General features: G+C 43.9%; 1 protein-coding gene and 1 pseudogene across 1 annotated transcript; one reads left to right on the plus strand and one right to left on the minus strand.

The window, feature by feature from the left end:
* Positions 1 to 708: 708 nt before the first annotated feature.
* Positions 709 to 25,281, plus strand: LONRF2 (LON peptidase N-terminal domain and ring finger 2). The gene is given in 14 exon segments (XM_043918591.1): positions 709 to 912; positions 1,740 to 1,824; positions 5,032 to 5,150; positions 8,773 to 8,895; positions 9,555 to 9,620; positions 9,623 to 9,715; positions 10,631 to 10,832; positions 13,520 to 13,613; positions 14,152 to 14,264; positions 15,126 to 15,246; positions 16,436 to 16,594; positions 17,194 to 17,356; positions 19,333 to 19,482; positions 23,425 to 25,281. Coding segments are annotated over 13 exon segments (1,629 nt in total). The 5' UTR covers positions 709 to 912; positions 1,740 to 1,793; the 3' UTR covers positions 23,620 to 25,281.
* On the minus strand, positions 12,161 to 12,539 carry LOC122703963 (annotated as a pseudogene).

Genomic DNA, 25,281 nt, shown 5'->3' on the forward strand with positions numbered 1-25,281 from the left:
CTGCACCGGGCGGGGCTGTCTCAGCTGCCAGAAGCCCGCCGTGCCGGCCCCGCCCTGCGCCCGCCGCGGGCGGTGGAACGCCGCCCCCAGACTCGCTTGGCCTGCGGCGAAGGAAGCGGCCGCGCTCCCGCCGGCGGGACCCGGGCAGTGAGCTTCCTCCAGGCCTCGCCGTCGCCGCAGCCCCGCGGTCATGAGCCCCGAGCGGTCCCGCCACCCTGTCGCGGCTGCGGCTGCGGGGAGCCGCCGGCACAGCGCGTGGACGAGGGCGACGAGGTCTTCCGCGCGGGCGAGTACGACACGGCGGCCGAGCTCTTCCGCTCGGCGCTGGCCGGCCTGGCGCAGCCCGACCGCGACCTGTGCCTGCGGCTGGGGGACGCGCTGGCCCGCGCTGGCCGCCTCCCCGAGTGCCTGGGGGCGCTGCGGCCGGACGAGCTGGGGGAACCGACGGCCAGCCTGGCGCGCGCCCTGGGCCCGCGCGAACTGCGGGAAAGCCCGCTCCGCGCCCCCGGGGAGGCCCCCCGGGACCTGCTGGGCTTCCCGCGCTGCCCGCGGCTGCTGCACAAGCCAGTGACGCTGCCGTGCGGCCTCACCGTGTGCGGGCGCTGCGCCGAGCCGGGTCAGCGTGGTGCTGAGCGGCCTGCTGGAGAAGTGCTTCCCGGGCGCGCAGGCTGGCGGGCCAGGCGCGGAACCTGCAGCGCCAGCGGCAGCCCGAAGCCGCGCTGGCCTGGTGTCACCAAGCCCTGGACCTGGCTAAGTGGGCGCGGGCGCAGGGCCGCTTGCCCGCGCACCTGTTGAGCCGCAGGCCCGTGCCGGGAGAACTTGCTTTCTGGAGGTGGTGAGGCGAAGAGCAGAGGCCAGGTGCACCCGCGGGCGGTCTTTTCCAGGACCTCCGCGGCATTGCTGAACCGTCTTGTGAGGCCAAGACTGCTTTTTTCACCCTGTCTTAGGAGTGAAGGGGTGGAGGTATAGTGAAGGGTTTTCGGTGGTCGTGCAGGGAAATGCAGATGGCTCACGCTCAGGGGCAGGGCGCAGAAGAGAGCCGTGTGGTGGGGCCGGGTCTGCTTTGGGGATTCAGCTGGTGAATCCAGGAAGGATGCTCTTACACTGCAGTCAGGCTCTGACCTCCCTCCTCTCTCCAAGGCCGTTAGGTGTTGTTACGGTGTAATTAGCTTTTCAGGTGGTTATATACCCCCTGGAGGAGGAAATGGCAGCCCACTCCGGTATTTTTGCCTGGAAAACCCCATGGAAGGAGGAGTGTGGCGGGCTACAGTCCCTGGGGTCGCAGGGTTAGACAGGACTTAGCGACTACACCATCACCATCACATTACATAGGTACATAGATGCCCAAACTTTAATTAAATTTCTTAGTATTTTGAATCCAGCTATGTAGTAAGAGTTAAGGTCAAGAGGGGAGACTTATCTCTGAAATGTAAGGGTAATTCAACATTAGCATCAGTGTGATGCACTGTAATACCAGGGGAGAGACATACTACATGTAACATACCCGCATGTTATAATGCCCTTATAAGAAACTAGGAATAAGAGGCAGCTTAACCTAATTTGATAAATATTCTCTCTCAGAAGATTTTAGCAAACATACTTCATGTTAAAACATTGGACACTTTTTTTTTTTAATTCAAGAATAAGAGAAAAATGTTCACTATCACCGCTGTTGTTGCCAGGTCAAAGGAAACAGTACAAATACTAGAATGCAAGAGTCCGCTATTTTTTTTAATCAGGTGTGATTATTTAGAGCATTCCAGAGAATCAACTTGTAGCAAAGTGGGAACAAGATGGAAATTTCCATTTTCACGGAGATTTTCAGTAGGTATATTTCCCAAGCTCAGAATATATTTCCAGCAGCATTTTCTTTCTCTCTCTCTCTCTCTCTCTCTTTTTGGTTTGTTTTGTATTTCCAAAAGTCTCTAAAGATTTCTGTGTTTCAAAATGCATTTAACTGTGCCCTTGAGGCACTTTAACCTGGTATTGGATTGGAAAGGATTAATCTGCAATTATGTTCAGTACAGACTGACTACAGAGGCTAATATCATGAGACAAATATAATAGAATTCTGTGAACACCTTCCAGGCATTGAAATACTCAACTAAAATCTACATGTTTGGGACTTCCCTGGTGGTCCAATGGTTAACACTCCACATTTCCAATTCCGGGGCCTTGGGTTCAATACCTGGTGGGGGAACTACCCATGTAGTTTTTTGGTGGCCAAAAAACAACACATAAAATAGAAGCAGTATTGTAACAAATTCAATGAAGGCTTTAAAGATGGTCCACGTCAAAAAAAAATTTTAAGTAAAATCATGTTTGTGGACTGACATCAGTATTGCATAGTACCTGTGAGCATTTTCAAAGATGAATATGTAAAATTTCACTATAGATCAGGTGGTGAACATTTTCAGTTGATTTTTATGACAGGGGACCCTAACTCTGAACCTGAATTGAGAAAATTTTACCTTCTGGAAGAGAATTGCGTTTTTCTAATTGTGTATGTGTGTGCTCAAGTCATGTCTGACTCTTTGTGACCCCATGGACCTATATTACAAAAATATTTTGAATTTTATTAGCAAATAAGTTATAAAAATTTGTTTTCTGCCTTGTTATATAAATACCTGTGTATCCTTGAGTTAACCTCTTGTCCTGCAAAGTGTAAAGTATTTAATACCTGGCCTTTTACAGAAAAAAAAGTTGCTGATCTCTGTTGTAGCTAGTCAATGTCTTTTTAAAAATTCAGCTTTTTCTTGTTTGACTTTCCATTCCTGCTGTCCCTTTCCCCTTTGCCCCCTTTTGCCCCTGTCATGCCCTTCTCTATATTATACACTTGTAGCAATAACACATTTATGAGCAATGCCTGCTCACCATGTCTTGATACAGTTATCTTTTTGCATGAGTTCTTTTATGCATGTTTTCCCAGTTAACTGTGTAAACTAAGAAGGTATAGAGTAGGGTTTGGAAAGCACCAAGTACTTGGAGGAAAAGGTCAAGCTCAAGGATTTTGAGCAAGCTGAAAACATGTGTGAAGTGGAGAGATGAGAACACATCTTAGGTGCCCCGAATATTTATCAATCAACTAAAAGGCACACTTCAGCCCTGTTTCAGAGATCCTACCATGAGTATGGGTAGAGTGAATTATGTCCAGCAGCGTAAGATATAGCTGTAATGGTTCTGCTTTCATGAGCTCTGACTTTGTCATATTTCCATGGTACCCTGCCTTCTCTGCAATCCCATACACTGCCACTAGTCTCTTGGCTTCTGTGTAGCTGGACTTAGGTCCTTGGTAGCATATGAGTAATTCTCAAGATCTCTTCTGTTTGAAGAATCTAGGGAAAAGATTTTTTTCCCTTCTTTTCCCACTTAAGAGAACATATTATGAGAACAATTATGGTCATGAATCTGCACCCACTCAGTTGTATAGAAAAACAAATTATGTTTTACTATTCTGTTTTTAAGTGCAAGTTTCCTTGTGTACTTTCAAGAAAATTACTCTGAATCTTTTATTTTTATATGCCTAGTTATAACATTAAGATGGCTCAGCGTTTACTCAGTGGAAATTATGTTGTAGCTAGTGTGTGTGTAGCAGTCTGTTTTCTTGATGCATTTTGAGATATCACTCATTCTCTTTTCTGATTGCCTGAGAGAAGCCATGTAAAATATACTTACCAAACTACGAAACTCTACATATGATTTGAGAGGAAGTTATTTATTTTACCTTTTTTTAAATTGGAGGACAGTTGCTTTACAACGTTGTGATGGTTTCTGCAATACATCGGTGCAAACCAGTCATAATTATAAAAATGTTCCCTCTGTCTTGCGCCTCCTGCCTCCATCCCTCCTCTAGGTCATCACGGAGTGTCAGGCTGGGCTCCTGTGTTACACAGCAGTTTCCTGCTGGTTATTTGTTTTTCATATGATATTGTATATATGTCAATGCTTTTTTCTCAATTTCTCCTAGCCTCTCTTTTCGCTACTGTGTCCACAAGTCCATTCTCTACATCTGTGTCTCCATTTCTTCTCTGTAAATAGGTTCATCAGTACTATTTTTCTAGATTCCATATATATGCATTAATATATTTGTTTTTCTCTTTCTGACTTTCTTTACTCTGTATAACAGGCTCTAGGTTTATCCGTCTCATTACAACTGAGTCAAATTCATTCCTTTTTATGGCTGAGTAATATTCCATTGTATATATGTGCCACAACTTCTTTATCCATTCATCTGTCAGTGAACATTTAGATTGCTTCCATGTCCTGGCTATTGTGAATAGTGCTGCGGAGAACATTGGGATACATGTGTCTTTTTTAAAAAATTTATTTGTGCTGGGTCTTAGTTGTAGCATGTGGGATCTTCGATCTTCCTTGCAGCATGTGGGATCTCTTTTTTTTTTTTTTTTTAAAGTTGTGGCTTGTGATCTGGTTCCCAGGCCAGGGATGGAACCCGGGCCCCCTGTATTGGGAGCTTGGAGTCTCAGCCCCTGGACCACCAGGGTTCTACACATGTCTTTATGAACTGTAGTTTCCTAATTGTCTGTGATAGCTCAGTTGGTAAAGAATCCACCTGCAATGCAGGAGACCTAGGTTCTATCCCTGGGTTGGGAAGATCCTCTGGAGAAGGGAAAGGCTACCCACTCCAGGATTCTGGCCTGGAGAATTCCATGGACTATACAGTCCATGGGGTCGCTAAGAGTCGGACACGACTGAATGACTTTCACACAATCATATAAACATTCATATAAATACTCACACAAAAGGAAATCTTGAAAGTGACAAAAAAACAATCACAAGGAGTCACACAGAGTTGGACATGACTGAGTGACTTCCACTTTCACTTTCATGGTAGTTTTCTTCCTGGTTTGTTAAAGAATCTCCATACCCTTCTCCACAGTGGCTGTTTACATTCCCACCAACAAAGTAGGCTTACCTTTATGTTCGTTTTCTAATTTAATCTTTTTAATCGCTTAAAGATAATTTTTTAAAATGCAGTCATGTTTGTTTATTTCCATCCCTAATGTCTTTCAGCTCCTGGTGATAATTCATTATTGCTGCTGCAAGCAGAGTTGTGTTTATCCATGAAGAACTGTGAGCAGGCTCTGCAGGATGCTGGTGAAGTTTGTCAGAATGAACCTCTCTTGCCTAAGGTATTTGTATGGGTCGGCTTTGGAGATAATAAATGTAAATTTATGGAATGTTCTTAATAAATTATTAAATAAGACTATTGTGATCAGGCAGCTATAGACAGTATACATTTCTCTCAGTTTATAGGTAGTCTAAATGTTGCAATCCAGTTCATAATAATCCAGCACAGTTGAAAAGACCAAGTTTCCAACTGGATCTAGATAAGAAACACTAGTTTAGATTACTCTTAGTAGATGATTAACTGAATAATATGCCTTATGCACTGAATAAACATGTAAACAAAATAAGAGAACTGTATAAATTTGTGAGTTAAATGTTTAAGATGATGGTTTAAATAGGAAGATCATGTAATAATCATGACCAGCAGTAGAGCCCTAACATACACGGTGAATATAGGCAATGTTAGTAAAAGGGTGAGCTTTGTATGTATTCTGGAATAATTTTAATCTCTGTGTCTTAGCTGGGAAGTTCCGATATCTCTTTCTCTGTGATACAAATTAAGGTTGGCTGACCTAACAATGATAGCTTAAATTGTCCTTGAGAAGATTTGTAAGCCAAAGAATAAAAGGTGTAGCTTTTTTCATGAATCTTTGAATTTTAAACCCCTTAAGAGATTTTAAAGTTTTAAAGAACTTGTAATGAGATAAACACCTATAGCATTCTCTATTTAATAATTAAGATATTTTTCCTCCCGCCGTATTACTTTCTAATTACATTTGTTTTAGAAACACTGAAGAAACATTAACCCAGGCTAATAGACAATATGTAGCCTGTTCTCCCTTTTTCCTTTATTTTATCTATCCAGTCATCCATCCATTCAGTCATCTATTCATCTATCCAACCATCCATCCATCCATCCAGTCTTCCATCCATTTAGTCATCCATCCATCCAGTCATCCAATCATCCATCCATCCAGTCATCCAATCATTCATCCATCCATTCATCCATCCAGTCATCCATCCATCTATCTAGTCATCCATTCATCCAACTGTCCATCTATCCAGTCATCCACCCAGTCATCCATCCATCCATCCATCCATCCATCTATCCAGTCATCCATTCATCCACCCATCTATCCAGTCATCCACCCATCCATTCATCCATCCATCCATTCATCCATCCATCCATTCATCTGGTCATTCATTCATCCATCCATCCGTCTGTCCATCCATCCATCCAGTCAGACATTCATCCATCCATCCATCTATCCAGTCATCCATCCACCCATCTATATTGTCATCCACCCAGTCATTCATCTACCCAGTCATCCATCTGCCCAGTTATCCATCCATCCAGTCATCCATCCACCCATCTATATTGTCATCCACCAAGTCATCCATCCATCCATCCATCCATTCAGTCATCCATCCATCTATCCAGTCATCCATTCATCCAGTCATCCATCCATCCATATATCCAGTATCCATCCATCCACCCAGTCATCCATCCATCCAGTCATCTTAGAATCTAACTGATTCAGTGTCAGAGGAAACCTGCTGAAAGTAGTTCATCTTTCTTAAATATGAGCGAAGAACTGAGGACCAACAAAAAAAAAACTCAACAGCGCAAGAAGAGAAAGATTAAATGATGGAAACTGCCAGGGTCCAGCCCCAGCAGGATCCAGGGGAACCCTCAGGATGAACGGCGTCGGCGAATGAGAGAGAGAGAGAAAGAAAGAAAGAGAAAGAGACCAGACGGGAGTGTGCAGCAGAGTCTGGCAGTTGCTTTATTTTTCACCGTACCCTTTATACCCTAAGCTGGTACATTTCTAAGGGGGAGATAAGCACACAGACTTAGTTTAACATTACATCAGCTTGTCCTCCACGAAACCAGGTGTGCTCTGTATATTTTTGTTTATGAGAGTCTTTTCCATAGATTTTTTGTACATTATCTTCTGGCCTTGAGGTTAGCAGAAAACAGAAAAGTGGCAGTCTCATGGTACAGCAAGTTGCAACATAATAGAAATACAATCCTGTTAACATAAAAGTCAGTCTATTTGCAGAAGTTCTCAGCTAAATTTATCTAAAAAGTTTAACACACAAAGACTCTGTGGCTCTGGTGAGGCAGCCCCTGTTTAGCACTCCTGGTTAAAATTAACAATTATCTTATTGTTTTTACACTAGGGCTAAACTCTTATTTTACTAGATCTCCAGCTATATTAACAATAGTTTCCACTGTACAACCTCAGCACATTAACATCAATCAAACGTTGATCCAATAACCATGTTTAAAACAATATGTTTTGTATTCTCTAATAGGGCTTCCTCACCCCCCAAAGGGCTCTGTGCCTATTAGGGCCTTTTTTAATGGTTAATCTCTATGTATAATATCTTTTGGCTTTCAGGCCTGTTGACAATTTATGGCTTGCACCTGGTATAACTTTAAGCAACCTCAGTAGCCGACCCTGTCTTTTTTGTGGTAAATCTATTTTCTTTCTATTAGGTGTCATCTTCATGGGAACTAGATAGGATTACATTTTTACAGAACAGAAATGCAAAGGATTGCAAAAACAGCAGATATAGCACAAAACAGGCTCTTAGTCTAAAAGTTAACTACCTGCAAGAAGTCACCAGCTAATCTCTATCTAAAGTATTTTTTATTAGGCACATTTGTGGCTATTTTATTTGTGGAGCCTTTCTTACCCCGTGGAGGGACCTATGCTTAATAGTTTCTTTTGTTAGCGTACTGTGCTTAGGATGTTTAGAACAATCATGAGCATTTTTTGCAATGGAAGCACATATTTATCAAACAAGCCAGAATGCCAGCAAAAGGGTTTGAACTGAAGCATTTCCTTCATCCCTGGCCCCTTCACAGGGTACCAGTGTCCAGGAGATTTATTAATTAGGGTTTTAAGTTGGTCTTTATTCAGTGAAAGAGGAACAGGAGAGCTCTCGGCAGGCAACACAAGAATCCGCAGCAGGGCAAACAAGAACAACAGCAGGAAAGGGGGGAGGATACAGAGTGGGGTAGAGGCCGAGGCCAACCTGGAGGGTCCCTTATATCCCGGACAGCTTTGCCTGTCCGGTATTTTCTTCATGACCTCATCATGGGTGGGATCTCCCATAATGGCTCCCGGCAGGAAACAACTGACTCCAATGGAAATATAACACGTGAACTAGTCAAACAAACAAATCACAATATATAGTGATTTGAGAAAATATTGCATCCATAAAGCAAAAACAAAATGCTGTTGGGAAATACAGATCCATGTTGTGTTCTGTTCATTTCTGTTGTGGTACTTTGTATGTTAACACTTTGTTATAGTTACTTCTATCGTGTGTGTCTGTTCCCACAAGACCGTATGCACCTTGAAGACAGGAACATGGTAGTGACCTCTGATTACTGAGTGAGTTAAAGGGCCAGACATCCAATTCTCTCTTGCACCTGCTTTGGGATCAGACTCCAAGTGTGGACTCTGGTGTTCTGATCGTGGATCATACTTGTGGGACATTCAGGTTTGCCTGCTTTATAACGTGGTTGATCTGAAGCCATCCTCCGTGGGCTTGTGTTTATTCTATTTGATATGAAAATAAAACAGTTCCAGTGATTTTTTTCAGGGCTGTTTGTACGCAAGTGTATCATCACACTGTTTTTTTCAAATGTTTGTCTTTGGATGCATCCAGGGGCATCATGTGAAAGCCCAGGCTCTCTCTGGCCTGGGAAGAAGTAAGGAGACGTTGAAGGAGTTTCTCTATTGCCTTGCTCTAAATCCTGAATGTAACTCAGTGAAGAAAGAAGCCCAGAAGGTGTGATTCCCCTTCAATGACTTGCTTCTTTGAGTCTTACCTTCTGCCTTTGTGTTCAGGCTGAGTAGCTCCTTTGTGTAAAATAAGCGAGGAATGTAGCTCTGAATATTCATGACAGTGTGATTTAAAATGCACAGTGATAATGATGAGTTCACGCATTTGATAACCTTCATTTATGAATAATGCAGCACGTCTCATGAGTCAGGAGCACATATATCTCACCTCTGCTGCATTAATGACAGGTATCAGTGAGACAAGGTTAATGTGTGACCCTGGGGATGCAAGGTGATTTATCCTGGGGTTTGTAATTCAAATGTTATAGTTTGTGCAGGAGCCACATAAAAGACATTGTGATATATGCAAAATATATCAATTCAGCTACATAGGTTGACTTGAAATTTTCAGCAAAGCTTCTCCAACAAGATGCAGAAATACCTGCTCTTTTATGCAGATCTTTAGCCTAATCTTATTAGAGGTCATCAAGTCACTTGGTGTAAGGACCTACCCTGTTAAAAAAGCTTGTATGGTAGTTACACAGCCTAAGCATTTCCAGTGACCATGAGTTCTTGTTTTTACATTTTCTGTGAATCTTTTAGGTTTGTTATGTATTTTTCAAAAGTGTTTTAAAAAATGCTTTTTTCCTCTTGGCAGTTTTGTAGGTACTGTGTGAGGTGTTTTTCCCAGCTTCAGAAAATATGCCTCAGAATTTAACATCTTCCACCCAAACATACTGTTGAACACGAGATTAAAGGCTCACTGTCAGAGCTGTGTGACCAGCCAGGGTCCTGTGGAGGACGGTGGCAGTGCAGGAAGGTCTAAGGTGGGAAGTGCACGTATTTGTCAATATTCTCTCTCTCTCTTTTTTTTCTTTTTTAAATTTAGCTGCGTAAGGTCTCAGTTGCAGCATGCAGGATCTCTTGTTGCAGCACACGGATTCCCCAGCTGTGGCTCTTGGGCTTTGCTGCTCCAGGGAATGTGGGGTCTTAGTGTCCTGACCAGGGGTGGACTCACGTCACCCGCATTGAGAGGTGGCTTCTTTAACTACTGAACCACCAGGGACGTCACTGTCGTAATTATCTCCATTAAGCTCAATGTAGTTTTGAACATTTACAAGTTATTCAGATGTTGCTGTTCCGTTAGCTAGTACTTCTCAAGACCAGTTCTGGCTTCTCCTCTTGAGAGTTAAAACTTTCAAAGGTTGTTGGTGGAAGTACTGAAAATCACTGAAGATTGATGGGGCTTCCCTAGTAGTCCAGTGGCTAAGACTCTGTGCCTGCAATGCAGAGAGCCTGGGTTTGATCCCTGGTCAGGGAACTAGGTGTCACATGCTGCAACTAGAGATTCCACATGCAACTAAGACTGGCGCAGCCAAGTAAATAAATAAAATATTTTTTTAAAAAATCACTGAAGATTGAAAGAAACTTCTAGAACATTCCAAAACACCCCAAACCTCAGGAGACTTGAAATTATTTTGTCTTAGAGAAAAGAAAGCACAGGGATAATTTGAATATATGAATACAGGTGTTCAGTTGCTCCCTCAAGAAGAAATTATCCTTATATTTTACCATGAAAACTGTACAGTTCATCTCAACAATTAATAGATGAAACCCATTATGAAAGAAGAGTGTAAGCCTTCTTTTTTTCCAAAGGTTCCCAAGAAAGGCTATTGCCTGAACTTTTTTTCTTACGCTATGATGTCTTTAGTATTCAGGATTCTTTGTTCCTACTTTATCAGAATCCATCTGAGAAACCTGATGTGTTTAGAAATAACAGTTCCTCAGTTTTACATTTCATACTGGGCTTACACTGTGAAGAGGATCAGGAGGTGTTAGACGACATCCTTCCAACGGAGCCCAGCACTGGTTTAAAGAGACAGTTTCCGAGTGACTCAGAGGATGCACACGATGTGAACGCCACTGGGAAAATTCCCAAGAAAGGTCAGTAGGCTGGTTGTCATGGAGTATGTGACTGTAGAGTGATAGCCTGTTGGCTGATGCTTAATATACTTAAAAAATTTTTTTATATAGGAGTTTAAGATGAATAATGAAATGAATATATCACCTTTCAGACTATAGGCCAGTTTCAGTGGTTACTTCTATAAAGACTTCATAGCCAAAAAAAGCAGAGAAATTTAGGTATAACTTTAACTTTTATTCATGGCTTATAGCTAAATAATGGCTATATACAGTCAGGCTTCAGTACATGTGGATTCAACTGACCATGGGTCAAAAATATTTGGGAAAAAAATTTCAGAAAGTGCCAAAAAGCAAAACTTGCTTTTACCCTGTGTAGCAACTATTTACATAACATTTACATATATTGCTATAAGTATTATTAGTAATCTGGAGATGATTTAAGGTATAGGCATGCCTCATTTATTGTGCTTTGCAGATTATTATTATTATTATTAACAGATTCAAAGTTTGTGGCAAACCTGTATTGTCAGGAAATGGTTAGCCCATTTACAATACATTATTTTTAATTAGGGCTTCCCTGGTGGCTCAGATGGTAAAGAATCTGCCTGTAATGCGGGAGACCAAGGTTCCATCCCTGGGTTCAGAAGATGCCCTGGAGAAGGGAATGGTTACTCACTCCAGTACTCTTGCCTGGAGAATTCCATGGACAGAGGAGCCTGGCGGGCTATATAGTCCATGGGGTCACAAAGAGTCAGACACGACTGAGCGACTAACACTATTTTTGATTAACATATGTGCATTGTTTTTTAGGCATAATGCTACTGCACACTTAGTGGACCACAGTAGAGTGTAAACATAAGGTTTTTTTTTAATTCTGTTTGCTCTTTTAATATCATTTTTTCGCAGTGTCAAGGAAGTGGTTAACATGGTATACTTCATGAGGTAGCAGTACATTCTTAACACAGTTGGCCCAGGGGTTCATTTGGGAAATCTTAAGCCCTGACTTGGCAGCTATTAAATTCCAAGTTTGTGCTTGAACAGGTGACTGAAAGAAGAACGATATGACCAACAGCACATAAGCTTTTATTAATAAAGCAAAAAACACCAACCGTTTTTTTCTTCCTTGCATTTTAAATCTGACCATATGCCAGAGAAATTGTTCTTTATGAGAACTTAGATGAGAACTGTCAATAAGCCAGTTCTGTCAAAAATGGCACACTGGAATATCTAATAAAGTTAGGTAAATGAAATTAAGAAGAGAACAAATCAAATATTAAAAATCTCAGGAACTGCTCCTTCCAATATCAGGGGCCTCCTTTAATAGTCCTCAGTGTAGCTCACTAGCAATCATCAAAATAGTTCAACCATACTGCACAACTCCCAAAGGAAAAAACTGAGGGAACTCATGGGTAATCTTCACAGCCTCATTGTAAAGCCCAAGATCAAAAGGATGATTATCTTCTCTAAACTGGACATAAGATGCACACATAATGGTTGCCTTGGCTGTCACTCTTCCAATTACTTCCACAATTCCAGAGATGTCTTCATCAAGAGGCTCCATCAACTCAATAGTTCCATTTTTTCCCTCACCATCTGAAAGAGTAAAAACATTTTCCCAGTGGGATGAATCTTCTCCAGCCTCCCTACGAAGCAGACCGGCTGGTCGATGAACTGAGCTAGCATGCAGGCGTTGATGCGCGCCTTGGGCGACTCCATCACGTCCACCATGATTGCAGCGCAAGGCGGGCAGCCGGCGAGACCTACGGTGTTTTTTTAAACTTTAAACTTTATTTATTTTTGTCTGTGCCGGGTCCTTGCTGCTGCTCGCGAGCTCCCTCTAGTGTGGAGGGTGAGGGCTACTCTAGTCGCAGTGCTCAGACTCCTCACTGCGGCGGCTGCTCTTGTGGCAGAGCAGGGCTCTAGGTGCTCGGGCTTCAGTAGGTGCAGCTCCCGGGCTCGGCAGTCGCGGCTCCGGGCTCATTAGCCGCGGCTCCCCGGCTCTAGAGCACAGGCTCAGTCGTCGTGGTGCGCAGGCTTAGTTTTTCCGTGGCATGTGGGATCTTCCCAGGTCAGTGATCGAACTCATGCCTCCTGCATTGACAGGTAGATTCTTTAACCCTGAGCCACCAGGGAAGTCCAAATGTAAGTTTTATCTGCACTGAGAAACCAAAAACGATTTGAACGACTCAGTTTATTGCGGTGTTCACTTTATTGCAGTGGACTGGAACTGACCCCGAGATGCCTCTAGGCTGTGCCGTGTGTGGGGGGCCGGTGTGCTTAGGTTATAGGCAAACACCACACCGTTTTCTGTAAGGGACTCCATCCAGCATCAGGGATCTTGGCGTCCCTGGGGGTCCTGGAACTGTCAAGGACATTTAAAACTCATTTAAATGTGTCCCTGCGTGCATGCTCAGTCGCTTCATTCATGTCCAACTCTTTGTGACCCAGTGGACTGTAGCCCACCAGGCTCCTCTGTCCATGGAATTCTCCAGGCAAGGATACTGTAGTGGGTAGCTCTTCCCTTCTTTAGGGGATCTTCCTGAACCAAGGATTGAACCTGAATCTCCCACACTGTGGGCATATTCTTTACCATCAGGGCCACCAGAGAAGCCTGTAAAACCCTTTAGCCAGAGGAAATACACTTTACTGCTTTCTCTTACCCAGATGTACAAGTGTTAATTATAGCATTTAAATGTTTTCAGAGGCAGACTCCTTACCCCAAAGAAATGTGAACTCTAACACAGGAGAAAGTGAAGAGCTCCCCACAGAGGTGGCTGACTTCGGGTGTGCCCTTTGCATGAGGTGTGGTGACACAGCATCTACACCACTGTGAAAAATCCAGCCTCTCTGAATTTTGTGTCCTAAACGTAATGGGCTTTTAAAAAAATTATTTGTTTTAATTTGAGGATAATTACAATATTGTGATGGTTTTTGCCATCCATCTGTATGAGTTCGCCATAAGTATACCTGTGTCCCCTGCATCCTGAAATCCCCTCCCAACTCCCTCCCACCTCATTCCTCCAGGTTGTCACAGAGCACCAGCTTTGGGTGCCCAGCTTCATGCATCGAACTTCCACTGGTCATGTTTTACATTGATCATGCATATGTTTCAATGCTGTTCTCTCAAATCATCCCACCCATTCCTTCTCCCACTGAGTCCAAAAGTCTGCTCTTTACCTCTGTGTCTCCTATTGTCAGAGAAATTACATACACCTCAATAACAATTGCTTTATTTTATAAAAACCCGATAAGGAAGATAAATACGGAAAATGGGTATAAACAGATTCTTTTGAAAGTCTACTGTGGACGTGTCTTGCTGAAAACCCAGATGTTTCTGCAGGTTGCTCTTTGAACCTGTGACTACGCCCTGTGGACACACGCTTTGCCTGAAATGCCTCGAACGCTGCCTGGACCACGCCCCACATTGTCCCGTGTGCAAAGAAAAACTTTCAGAAAAAAAAAAAAGGAAAACTTTCAGTAGGTGTTTCTCTGGAAGTGACTAATCCGGGCACTTTTTAAATTTGGCCTCCACCTCCTTTCCCTTCACATGCAGCTTTTAATTCCTTGGTCCTTTAGCTCCCATTCTCAGTCCTGACAAAGTCAGCTCTTTCTGCTTTTGTGTGTGTCGGTATAAGTAAAGAGCAAAGCTAGAGTCAACCCACAAAGTAGGGAAGATTAAATTTCAGTTGAAATTCATAATCTTAAATCTGAGACTTGAAACACCATTAGTCATTTTTGCTGTTCTTCTCCGGTAGCTTCAGCTTTTCACCCTCCAAGGCGATTCTTTGATATTTCTCTTGTCTTCCACCACCTGCTACTCACTCCCTCTCCCTTCCCTGACCTGATTCTCCATGGAGAGTGTAGACGCCAGCAAGCTGGTACTGCCTCTTCCTTCCTCCAGGCAAACCCTGTCTGCTGAGATGCTTTCCTGGGGGAGGAACAGCCCGCCCCTCCCTCACAGGGCCGACCTTCCATCTCTCTCACCTCAGTCCCTTTTGTCTTCTGAGACCCCAGCTCCCTACGAAAGAGAGCTCTTTTTCCTTAAGCATTGATTACCATAGGGACTTCCTTTCCTGGTGCAGTGGTTAGGACTTAATCTTCCCTTCCGGAGTGTGTGGGCTCCATCCCTGGTTAGGGAGCTAAGATCTGACATGACTTGCAGACAAAAAACCAAAACGTAAAACAGAAACAATATTTTTACAAATTCAATAAAGACTTTAAAAATGGTTCACGTCAAAAATAGATAAAGAAAAATCTTAAAAAGAAAAAAAGGAATTAAATACCAGGCAGTATTATTTAACTTTGTTTTGTCACAGTTGTTGGCAAGCAGAAATTTTAATAGAACTGCTCTGGCTGAAGAATTAATATTTCAGTATTTCTCAGATGAGCTGTCTGACAGAAAAAGAATCTGTGATGAAGAAATGACGGTAAGTCAGTCCTTGTATTCTAGGTACTTCGTGCTGAGTGGAGGTTAAAGAAGAAAATCCTGGCTAACCTCACAGCTCTATCTCAGTTTTTTTCCCCCTCTTTGGCAGAGAAATTGGCCTCAAAAAAAAAAAAAAATTAATTGCAAAGAGTTTATGGAATTTAATTGAAGAAGATTGTAAGAAATATTCCAAAAGTGTGTTTTGACAAAATAATATAGCTGCTTTTTATGTCTAAATAAGCAATACTGAATTTTTCAGAACTGAAAAGGCACAGTTCATTAAAAACAGAAGGTGTTTGAAAACAGGCTTTTTTCCCCTCAAAATAGGCTTGACAGTTGTTTTTTTTTTTCTTTTAAAGTGATTAAAGTTTTGTGTTGTATTGACCTGTGAGTATTGAGATCTTACCATTCTTCTAGTCTTTTTTATTTATTAGTAGAATTCATTACTTTTGACATCTGTCATTTTTGCTTTCATCAGAATTTTTTCTTATTTTTCTTGTGATGTAACCGACGTTTAACATTATACTAGTTTCAAGTGTACAACAGAGTGAGTCGATATTTGTGTCTACGGTGAAATGATCACCATAGTAAATCTAAGTTAACATCTTTCTCCAGACAAAGTTACGATATTTTTATTGTGATAAGAGCTTTTTAAGGCTTATTCTCTTAGCAACTTTTAAATATGCAATACAGGAGTATTAAACTATGGTCGCCATGCTGTGCATTGCATCTCCAGCACTTGTTTATTTTATAACTGGAACTTTGTGCTTTTTGACCCCCTTCACGGATTGCACACACAGATACACACACAGACACACACACAGACACACACACAGACACACACACCCACTACTGGTAACCCTGACTGTCCTCTGTATCTATGAACTTGGTTTTGTTTGTTTTTAGATGCCATATATAAATGAGATCATACAGTTTCTGTCTTTCTCTGACTTAACGTCACTTAGCACTGTGCCCTCAAGGTCATGAGAATGTGTGCATAGTGATCTTAAGCATGTTCTCTCATCAGATTAAATAAGAGGGCTTGCTGAGAACTTTCTCATGCTGTGACTGTTGACTTTCTTCTCCCGCCTAAGGCTTAGGCAAGCCTGAGGGTTTTGTCATTAAGAGAACCTCGGTTGTCACGCCCTTCCGTGTCTGACAGCTCCCACACCTAGTTAACATTCCTCTTACCCCGCAGTCTGACCAGAGATGTGCCCATCTTTGCATGCGCCATGGCCTTCCCCACCGTGCCCTGCCCGCTCCACGTCTTCGAGCCCTGCTATTGGCTTATGATACGAAGATGCATGGAAATGGGCACCAAATGGTTTGGCATGTGTTTATCTGCTGAGCACGTGGAGTAAGAATTATCAGTATTCAAAGAAAAGGTTCTGGGGACTTCCCAGTGGTTGAGACTCCACGCTTCCAATGCAGGGGATAGGGGTTTGATTCCTGGTTGGGGAAATAGGATCCCACATGCTGTGTGGCGGGGCTTCCCTGGTGGCTCAAATCGTAAATAATCTGCCTGCAACGTGGAGATCTGGTTTTGATCCCTGGGCTGGCAAGATTCCCCTTGAGAAGGGAACAGCTGCTCACCCCAGTGTTCTTGCCTGGAAAATCCCATGGACAGAGGAGCCTCGCGGTCCAGTCCATGGGGTCACAAAGAGTTGGACAGGACTGAGCGACTAACACTATGTAATTGTGAACATGCTGGGTAGTGCAGCCAGAAGATTAAAAAGAGGAGGGGGCTTATAATTAAATGAATCATTTTTCATTTTTCTTGGAGAACAACTTAAGATGATGTTGGTAATCTCTAGAGGCTCCTATTACAAAATGAAGTATAAGCCTGGGGACATCTGTGTTGTGACTCCACCTTTCATTCTGGTCTTGTCTCCCACGCCTTTGCCTTGAACATCACACCTGCTGATTCTCGGCTGTCTCTCCCACCTGTCCCGCCAGGATCTCGGAGTACGGCTGCGTGCAGGAAGTCAAGGACGTCAGGACATTCCCCGACGGCAGCTCCGTGGTTGACGCCTCGGGGATCAGCCGCTTCCGGGTTTCGAGCCACCGTCACAGAGACGGCTACAACACAGCGGACATTGAATACTTGGAAGATGGAAGGGTGAGTAGTCACCTGCAGTGCCAGCTCCGTCTCCTCTCCAGCCGCTCTTTCTGCTCGCCTGTGGGCACCGGGCCTCACGGGCCAGAGGGCAGAATGCAGCCAGGTGAACGGCAAGGTCTGGGGCACAGGGAGCTGGTTTGAAGATGATGACTGAGTGTGGTGGCTCTTGGGTTCCTCTTCTGTTTTTGTTGTTGTTTAGTCGCTAAGTTGTGGCCGACTCTTTGCAAACCCATGGACTGCAGCATGCCAGGCTTCCCTGTTCCTCACTATCTCTTGGAAGTCGTCCAAGTTCATGTCCATTGAGTCAGTGATGCCATCCAACCATCTCATCCTCTGTTGTCCCCTTCTCCTCCTGCCTTCAATCTTTCCCAGCATCAGGGTCTCTTTCAATGAGTTGGCTCTTCACATCAGGTGGCCAAAGTATAGGAACTTAAGCTTTAGCATTAGTCCTTCCAAACAGTATTCAAGGTTGCTTTCCTTTAGGATTGACTGGTTTGATCTTGCTGTGCAGGGGACTCTCAAGAGTCTTCTCCAACTCCACAGTTCAAAAGCATCAATTCTTTGGCGCTCAGCCTTCTTTATGGTTCAACTCTCACATCTGTACATGACTGCTGGAAAAACCATAGCTTTGACTATACAGATCTTTGTTGGCAAAATGATATCTTTGCTTTTTAATCAAATAAAGAATGGTTGTAAGTTATAATCTAGTTCCAGAGTCTACCTCAATTTTAGTAAATGCTGTAGTCTTGCAGTCAGGAAGGACCTTAGTGGTTTATTCCCATTTTACAGATGAGGAAGTTGTACCCTAGCGTGACTGAGCAACTGGCTAGCATTCCCACATGAGAGGGAGGGAGGAAGCCAGAAGAACCCTGGCCCCTGGCCCCTGCCTGGAGCTATTTCTGCTCAGTGTTCCTACGTAGGATGGAGCCTTGCTGGGCAGTGAGAGGGGCCCAGGCAGCAGGGTGTGTCCTTCTAAAGCCATAGGATCTCTCCTGGCATCAGGCTCAGACCATGCGTGCACCGTTGCTATAGCGTGTCTTTTGAAATATAGTTTGGGGGCATGGAATACAGGTGTTAAACTGCTGTAACTCTTTGACTTGGACTACCCTGGTGGCTCAGTGGTAAAGAATCCGCCTACCAGTGCAGAAGACAAGGGTTCCATCCCTGGATTGGAAAGATCCCCTGGAGAAGGAAATGGCAAACCCACTCCAGTATTCTTGCCTGGAAAATCCCATAGACAGAGGAGCCTGGTGGGCTATAATCCATGGGTCACAAAGAGTCAGACACGACTAAGCAACTAAATAATAACTCTTTGACTTGATAATTCTGCTTCTGGGAATGTATCCTGAGGCAATGACAGCCCCTTCTCATGCACATATGAAAAAAACCGCTTTGCATAATTACTTAATATTATTTGTGTTATCTTATTAATAAAATACATCTTATGTGAATGGTTGAATAAATTATGGTATATTTCAAATAGAGGATTGCATGTAGCCATTAAAAATGATTCCTGGTAATATCAGATACATCTTTATATCAAGATACTAAGAGGAACATCTGGATGTTGCTGTTGGACATGGGGTAGACTCAGCCCCACTGTGTAAGAGTGCAGGCTTCTACATGGAGCTTGTGTACCCGAGTGTGTGCGCTCAGTCCTGTCCCATCTTTGCACCCCACGAACTGTAGCCCGCCAGGCCCCTCTGTCCATGGGATTTCCCAGGCAAGAACACTGGAGTGGGTTGCCATTTCCTTCTCCAGGGGATCTTGCCAACCCAGGGATGGAACCCACATCTCCTAGATTGGCAGGCAGATTCTTCACCAACAGCGCCACCTGTCCGTTTATGAAATTCTAATGAATACTGAAGTGCTCAATGCAGGGAATGTGCTCAGCAGACGTGGCCTTGGTCACTGTGTGATGGACACGTAAGTGTGCTAGTGAATCGCTGAAAAGGCTGTCTGTCTTCCTTGACGAGGTGGAAGGCCCAGGGTACGAGGAGCTCGGCATGCTGCCCGACCCAGTGTATCAGCAGCCTGCGTCCCGGCTCGCCTCACTGCAAGCTCCCATGGAAGAGCAGACTTGAAGCCACTTTGGGTTAATGCCGGACAGAGAACCTGAGCCTCGGGCCCGCCGCACGGCTTCTCTCATGGTGCTGACGTTTCCTGCTGCCGTGTGCTGGGACGTCACAGCACCGCGGAGCGTGGCAGCCCTGCCCTGCCGCCTGCTCCGTCACGGCCGTTTGTGAACCACGTCACGTATCAGCAGCCCAGAGAAGCACCTGATAGAGCAGCATGTGCCTTGTGGAGCAAAAGTGATAAATGCTACGTGGAGGTAATGTGTTTTCTGTCAGAAATCAGTTTACTCTGGCTGGCTGTCCTCTTTTGTACTTCTCTCACCAACATCAGCTGGTTTGGTAACTGCCGTCCATCAGCAGGACAGACTCCACGTTTTGTACCTAATCCTGCCTTACCCCTAATGAACGGGCGTTGAATAAATGAGAAAATTCTCTGTCATTAATTTAGAAGCTTTCCTAGTCCTCTGTCCCATCTTCACGGGCTTTCTCTCTGCTCCCAGGCAAGCTTCAGTGATGCTGTTTTTTTCCTTTTTTTTCTTATTTATTTTTATTGATGTATAGTTGGTTCACAGTGTCGTTAATTTCTGTTATACAGCAAAGTGATTCAGCTATACCTATGTATACATTCTTTTATTAGTGTTCTTTTCCGTTATGGTTTATCATAGGATTTTGTTTGTATTGGAGTATAGTTGCTTTATAATGTTACGCTAGTTTCTGCTGTTCAACAAAGTGAGTCGGCCACGTGTGTACATACGTCTCCTTCCTCTCCCCCAGCTTCCCACCCCTCTAGGTCATCACAGGTCATGGAGCTGAGCGCCTGTGTTATATAGCACATTCCCACTAGCTACCTATTTTTGCACACAGTAGTAGGTATATTTCAGTGCTACTGTCTCAGTTTGTCCCTCCCTCTCCTTCCCGCTCTGTGTCCACAATTCTGTTCTCTACACCTGCTCCTCTATCCCTGCCCCGCAAATAGGTCCATCAGTACCATCTTTCTAGATTCCATGTACATGTGTTAATATATGGTATTTGTTTTTCTCTTTCTGACTGACTTTGCTTTGTATGACAGACTCTAGGTTCAGCCGCATCACTCCAAATGACCCAGTTTTGTACCTCTTATGGATGAGTAACATTCCGTTGTGTTTCAGTGATGAACAGGCTTCAGGTCTGTGAAGCATTGCTAAGTGCAAATAGCTCATCTCCCCCGCATTTGGACGACAGAGCCAGGAGGGGATGGTGCGGGCTTCTGACTGAGAGCCTGCAGCTCCCCCGGCTGGGCCCACTCACCTGTCCTGGAGACAGGGGAGGGGACAGGGCCAGGTCTCAGCAGGTTTAGGGTCAGATGAAGTGTCTTTGGTATTGTTTCCATCAATTTTCCTTTCTTTTCGTGTTTCTTGGTGGCTTGTATCTTTTACTGTCATGTGAGTTCTGTCTTTGCCAAACCCAGGAAAATGCTTTTGGTCAAAAATCACCCTCAGGCATTCCTCACCCTCTGCTCTATTATAATCTGTGCGCCTTCTCTGTTTTGTAGCTCAGATTCGGAAAGCAAGGTGGTTAGGCTAGCTTGATGACAGTATGAATTATCCTTTTTTTCTAGGTGTTTTTGCTTATTAACCCAAATTTTTCTCTAATTGTAACACACTGCATGATTGTCCTGGATTAAAAACAAAAGAAATTTATTATTGTACAGTTTGGGCTTAGAAATCGCTCACAGGTCTCTCCAGGCTGCGATCAAAGTGACGGCAAGACTTGATTCCTTGCTGGAGGCTCTGAAGGGTAGTCCGTTTCCTCCCCTTCTCTGGGCTTGGCCCCTTCCTTCCTCCAGGCCAGCAGTGTTGACCTCTGACCCTTCTTCCATAATTCACACCCCCCTCTGACCACAGCCCAGAGCAGCTCTCTGCTGGAAGGACTTTGTGATGAGGTTGAACCCGCCAGGAACAATTCAGCATCACCTCTGCACCTCTCCAGGTCCCTGACTCACTCACATCTGCAGGGTCCCTGCCGCCGTGTAAGCTGCATAGTCACGGGCTTCGGGAACCAAAAGGTGAACACCTTTGGGAGACCGCCTGTCTTCCCACTGCGGAGGATTTTAGGTCCTATGTGGGAGGTATTTTTATGCTGAAAGTGAAAGTGTTAGTCACTCAGTTGTGTCCAACTCCTTGCATCCCCATGGACTGTAGCCCGCCAGGCTCCTCTGTCCATGGGATTCTCTAGGCAAGAATACTGAGGTGGGTAACCATTCACTTCTCCAGGGGAATCTTCCCTACCCAGGGATCGCTTCTCTAACCTGGGTCTCTTCCATTGCAGGCGGATTCTTCACCGTCTGAGCGAGCAGAGAAGCCCCTTTATGCTGAGGCTTTCCCATCAAGCCTGCTACTCAGTTTCTCCCTACTCTGTAAAGTGAGGCGGGAAGAGAGTATGGTGTTTTGTCCAACAGCTGTGCCGTCTTCCCTTGGAGGGGAGGTGGGTGCCTTCTGCACGGTGACCTGGGCTGCCCACTTTGACCTTGGTGCCATTCTTCGTCTCTCACCCTGAGCTAAGGTGAGCCCAGAGCCACCCTCCCTGGTTCCCAGTTTGGATTCTGCTTGCTTCTGGAGTGGGGATGGAGGAGAAGCAGAGAGACCTGGGTATCTTGGTTTCAGTTCCGGGAATATTGAAAACAACTCTGTAGTTACCTTTTACTCAGAGCTCAATCCAGAAGTGCCTGTTTGGTTATGAAATAAAGGCTATCAGGTGGCATAATAATTCATATATATATTTAATAGTAACTCATTAAATGGGCTTCCCTGGTGGCTCAGTTGGTAAAAGAATATGCCTGCAATGCAGGAGACCTGGGTTTGATCCCTGGGTCAGGAAGATCCCCTGAGAAGGAAATGGCTAACCATTCCAGTATTCTTATCTGGAAAAGTCCATGAACAGAGGAGTCTGGTGGGCTACAGTCCATGAGGTCACAAGAGTCAGACACGACTTAGCAACTAAACTATGATACCACACACACACATATATATATATATAACAGTAACTCATATATATATAGCTATTTCATATATATGTATATTTGTCTCATTGACTTTATTATAAGATTTATAACAGTCAAATTTGTACCTACACTGTTTCTTTATAAACATTTTGCTTTGTAGAGCATGTTTAGAAAACAATAACAGAACATTGGAAAGTAGAGATTAAAAATTATGATCGCGTCTTCTAATGGGCCATAGACTTTGAACTAGAGCTTTATTATTATTAATTTGGCTGTGCTTGGTCTTACTAGTTGTGGCATGTGGGATCCAGTGCCCTGACCCGGAATTGAACCCAGGTCACCTGTATTGGGAGCATGGAGTCTTAGTCACTGAACCACCAGGGGAATCATGAACTAGAGTTTCAAGAGAATAAGAACAACAAATTCATGAAGCGTTTTCCTGTGGAAGATGCGTCTCTTGGCAGGTTCTTCCTTTTGTGAATTAAGTGTGTAACATTTAAGTGTGTAACATACAAGTGAGCTTCGTCGGGGCTTTGCTGGTAGCTCTGCGGTAGAGACTCTGCCTGCCAGTGCCGGAGACACGGGTTCAATCCCCGATCCAGGAAGACCCCACACGCCACAGAGCAGCTAAGCCTGTGCGCCCCAACTATTGAGCCTGTGCTGTAAAGCCTGGAAACTTCGACTGCTGAAGCCTGTGCACCCTACAGCCCGTGCTCCACAAGAGAAGCCACAGCGGTGAGAAGCCCGCGCACTGCAACCAGAGAGTAGCCCCCAGTCTCTGCAACTAGAGGAAAGCCCACACACCAGCAAGACCCAGCCCGGCCAAAAATAAATAAATAAATGATAAAAAGCTTTTTAAAAAGTAAGCTTTGGGCTTTAGGGCTGCATGAATGGGGCAGTAGACCTCAGAGAGAAGGCAGCATTTAATTCTTGCTCATGTTGATGAGACAGAAGACCACATTGAGAATAGGCTTGTACTTGAGGTGCTAATTTTGTCTTCCTTTCTTTTGCAGAATAACCCTAGTGGTCCCACGTGGTCCTGGTGGATGCTGGCGGTGTTGCCGTTGGAGCAGAAGGCTCAACTGGCCATACTGGGCATGATCTCGCTGAAGGAGCGCCTGCTTGCCATTAGGCGAATATTAGTCATCATCACGCGTGAGATGAATAGCTGGCAAGAGCTCGTTAATAGCAGGGAGAGAAACAGTTGATTTCTGTCAAGGTTTCTGGAAGGACTTGAGTTTTTATGAGGCGTGCCAGGCACGGATGAGTTAACATCCATCCACCATGCTTTGTAACATGCTTGTTGATAGGGTTCCAGAATGGAACACTTGGCAGATGTTGTTTCCTACTCAGAAGTTAAGTCTGTGCTAGGTGGAATCTGACTCCGTACAAGGTGAGCCTGAAATCTGAATGGATCCCATGGTTGGAAACCAACCTAAACAAATCTCTCTGGAACAGATGCTCCAGTGCTCAGTACACTAAAGATGACTGACAAGTGGTTTAGGTTTTGCTAGAAAGAAGATTGCCTTCCCAGTGAAGTGTCTTGCTTCTCCAGACGGGAACAGCTCGCTTGGGTGCGTGGATAGGAAGAAGGACACTGCCCTGTTATCTGGAAGCATATTTCTCAGAGTCCAGGCTAGCTGGAAACATGCTTATTAGGCTTTGTCTGTCACTGAAATGGAGGAGTCAAACTGTTGTTCAGTGTGGGGGGTGAAGTTAGTCCTTATCCAAGAAGTAGCATAGAAGCAAATAGAGCTGTGTTTTTGTGTCCTGCAGTAGTTCAAATGTGGTAAATTGCATATTTTAAATAAATGAATATCAAAATATAAGAAGGTGTACCTTCGATGTAGAAAGCCTGAAAACAGTGTAGTTGATTTAGGATATGTATTTGTGCGTATGCACACCCACACAGTACAGGATGAATAAAGGGAGCTAAAACTCTACCCATATTGGGATGTTAAGAATACAACCAAAATAGTGCAGAGAACCCCTTGGAAACACAATGTCTTATTAATTCAGTGGGTGTGAAGCATTTAGAAAATGTCATGTTTCTACTCAGATCAGCATTAGATGTTAGACCCATCAGTCAATTTGAGCTCACTGTCCATCCACTGATAGACATTAAAAAGCTGCTATGAATTCAGTATCTATTTATCCCAGGAAAGCATACCAGGACAATATACAAAGAGAGGGAGGTGGGTATGGGATGTAAATATTTAGCAAGTTTTTTTTTTTCCAAACCCAGCCTAAAAATTCTTTTTTTTTGTTGTTTAAGTTTTACTATGATCAGACTAGTTAAATACAGTGTATAAATTCCAACCCCCTAGTGCATATTGATGATAGTTGTAATAACCATTTGAACCTGATGTGCTGACTCATCCTCACTGGCCTGAAAGCTGGTATGTTTAGGTGGCTTCTTGGTCTGTGAGGTGGATGTTTTTAATGAAGAGATGATGAAAACCAGACTAGAGAGTTAATCACAGCTTTGAGTTTTGCTTTATTAGTCATTCAAGGTATGTGATGTTTGAATTTTAGAAAATGTAGTTAATAATGACCAGTGGTAGTGGGTTCACAATCCATCAAGCATTTTTATTAGAAAGACTTCATAGTCATATTTGTTTTTAGTTGTGGGAGGTTTCAGTGGCTGAAACTCAGTTTCATTATGGAGTGAGCAAATACTAATCTTAACTTAATCACAAAGAGAAAATTTGAAGGTATTTTCCCGTCGCTGTTTCCAGTGCCTCACATACTGTGTATCTCAAATCTCATCTTAAACATGGTTTCAAGGCAATTTGGCCAAGTGATTTCTAAAATATGTTACTAATTCATGCATTGACAACGTGTGTGCTCAATCTCTCAGTCATGTCTGA

This window comes from Cervus elaphus, chromosome 11 (genome assembly GCF_910594005.1).
Source record: "Cervus elaphus chromosome 11, mCerEla1.1, whole genome shotgun sequence".
Classification (NCBI taxonomy): domain Eukaryota; kingdom Metazoa; phylum Chordata; class Mammalia; order Artiodactyla; family Cervidae; genus Cervus; species Cervus elaphus.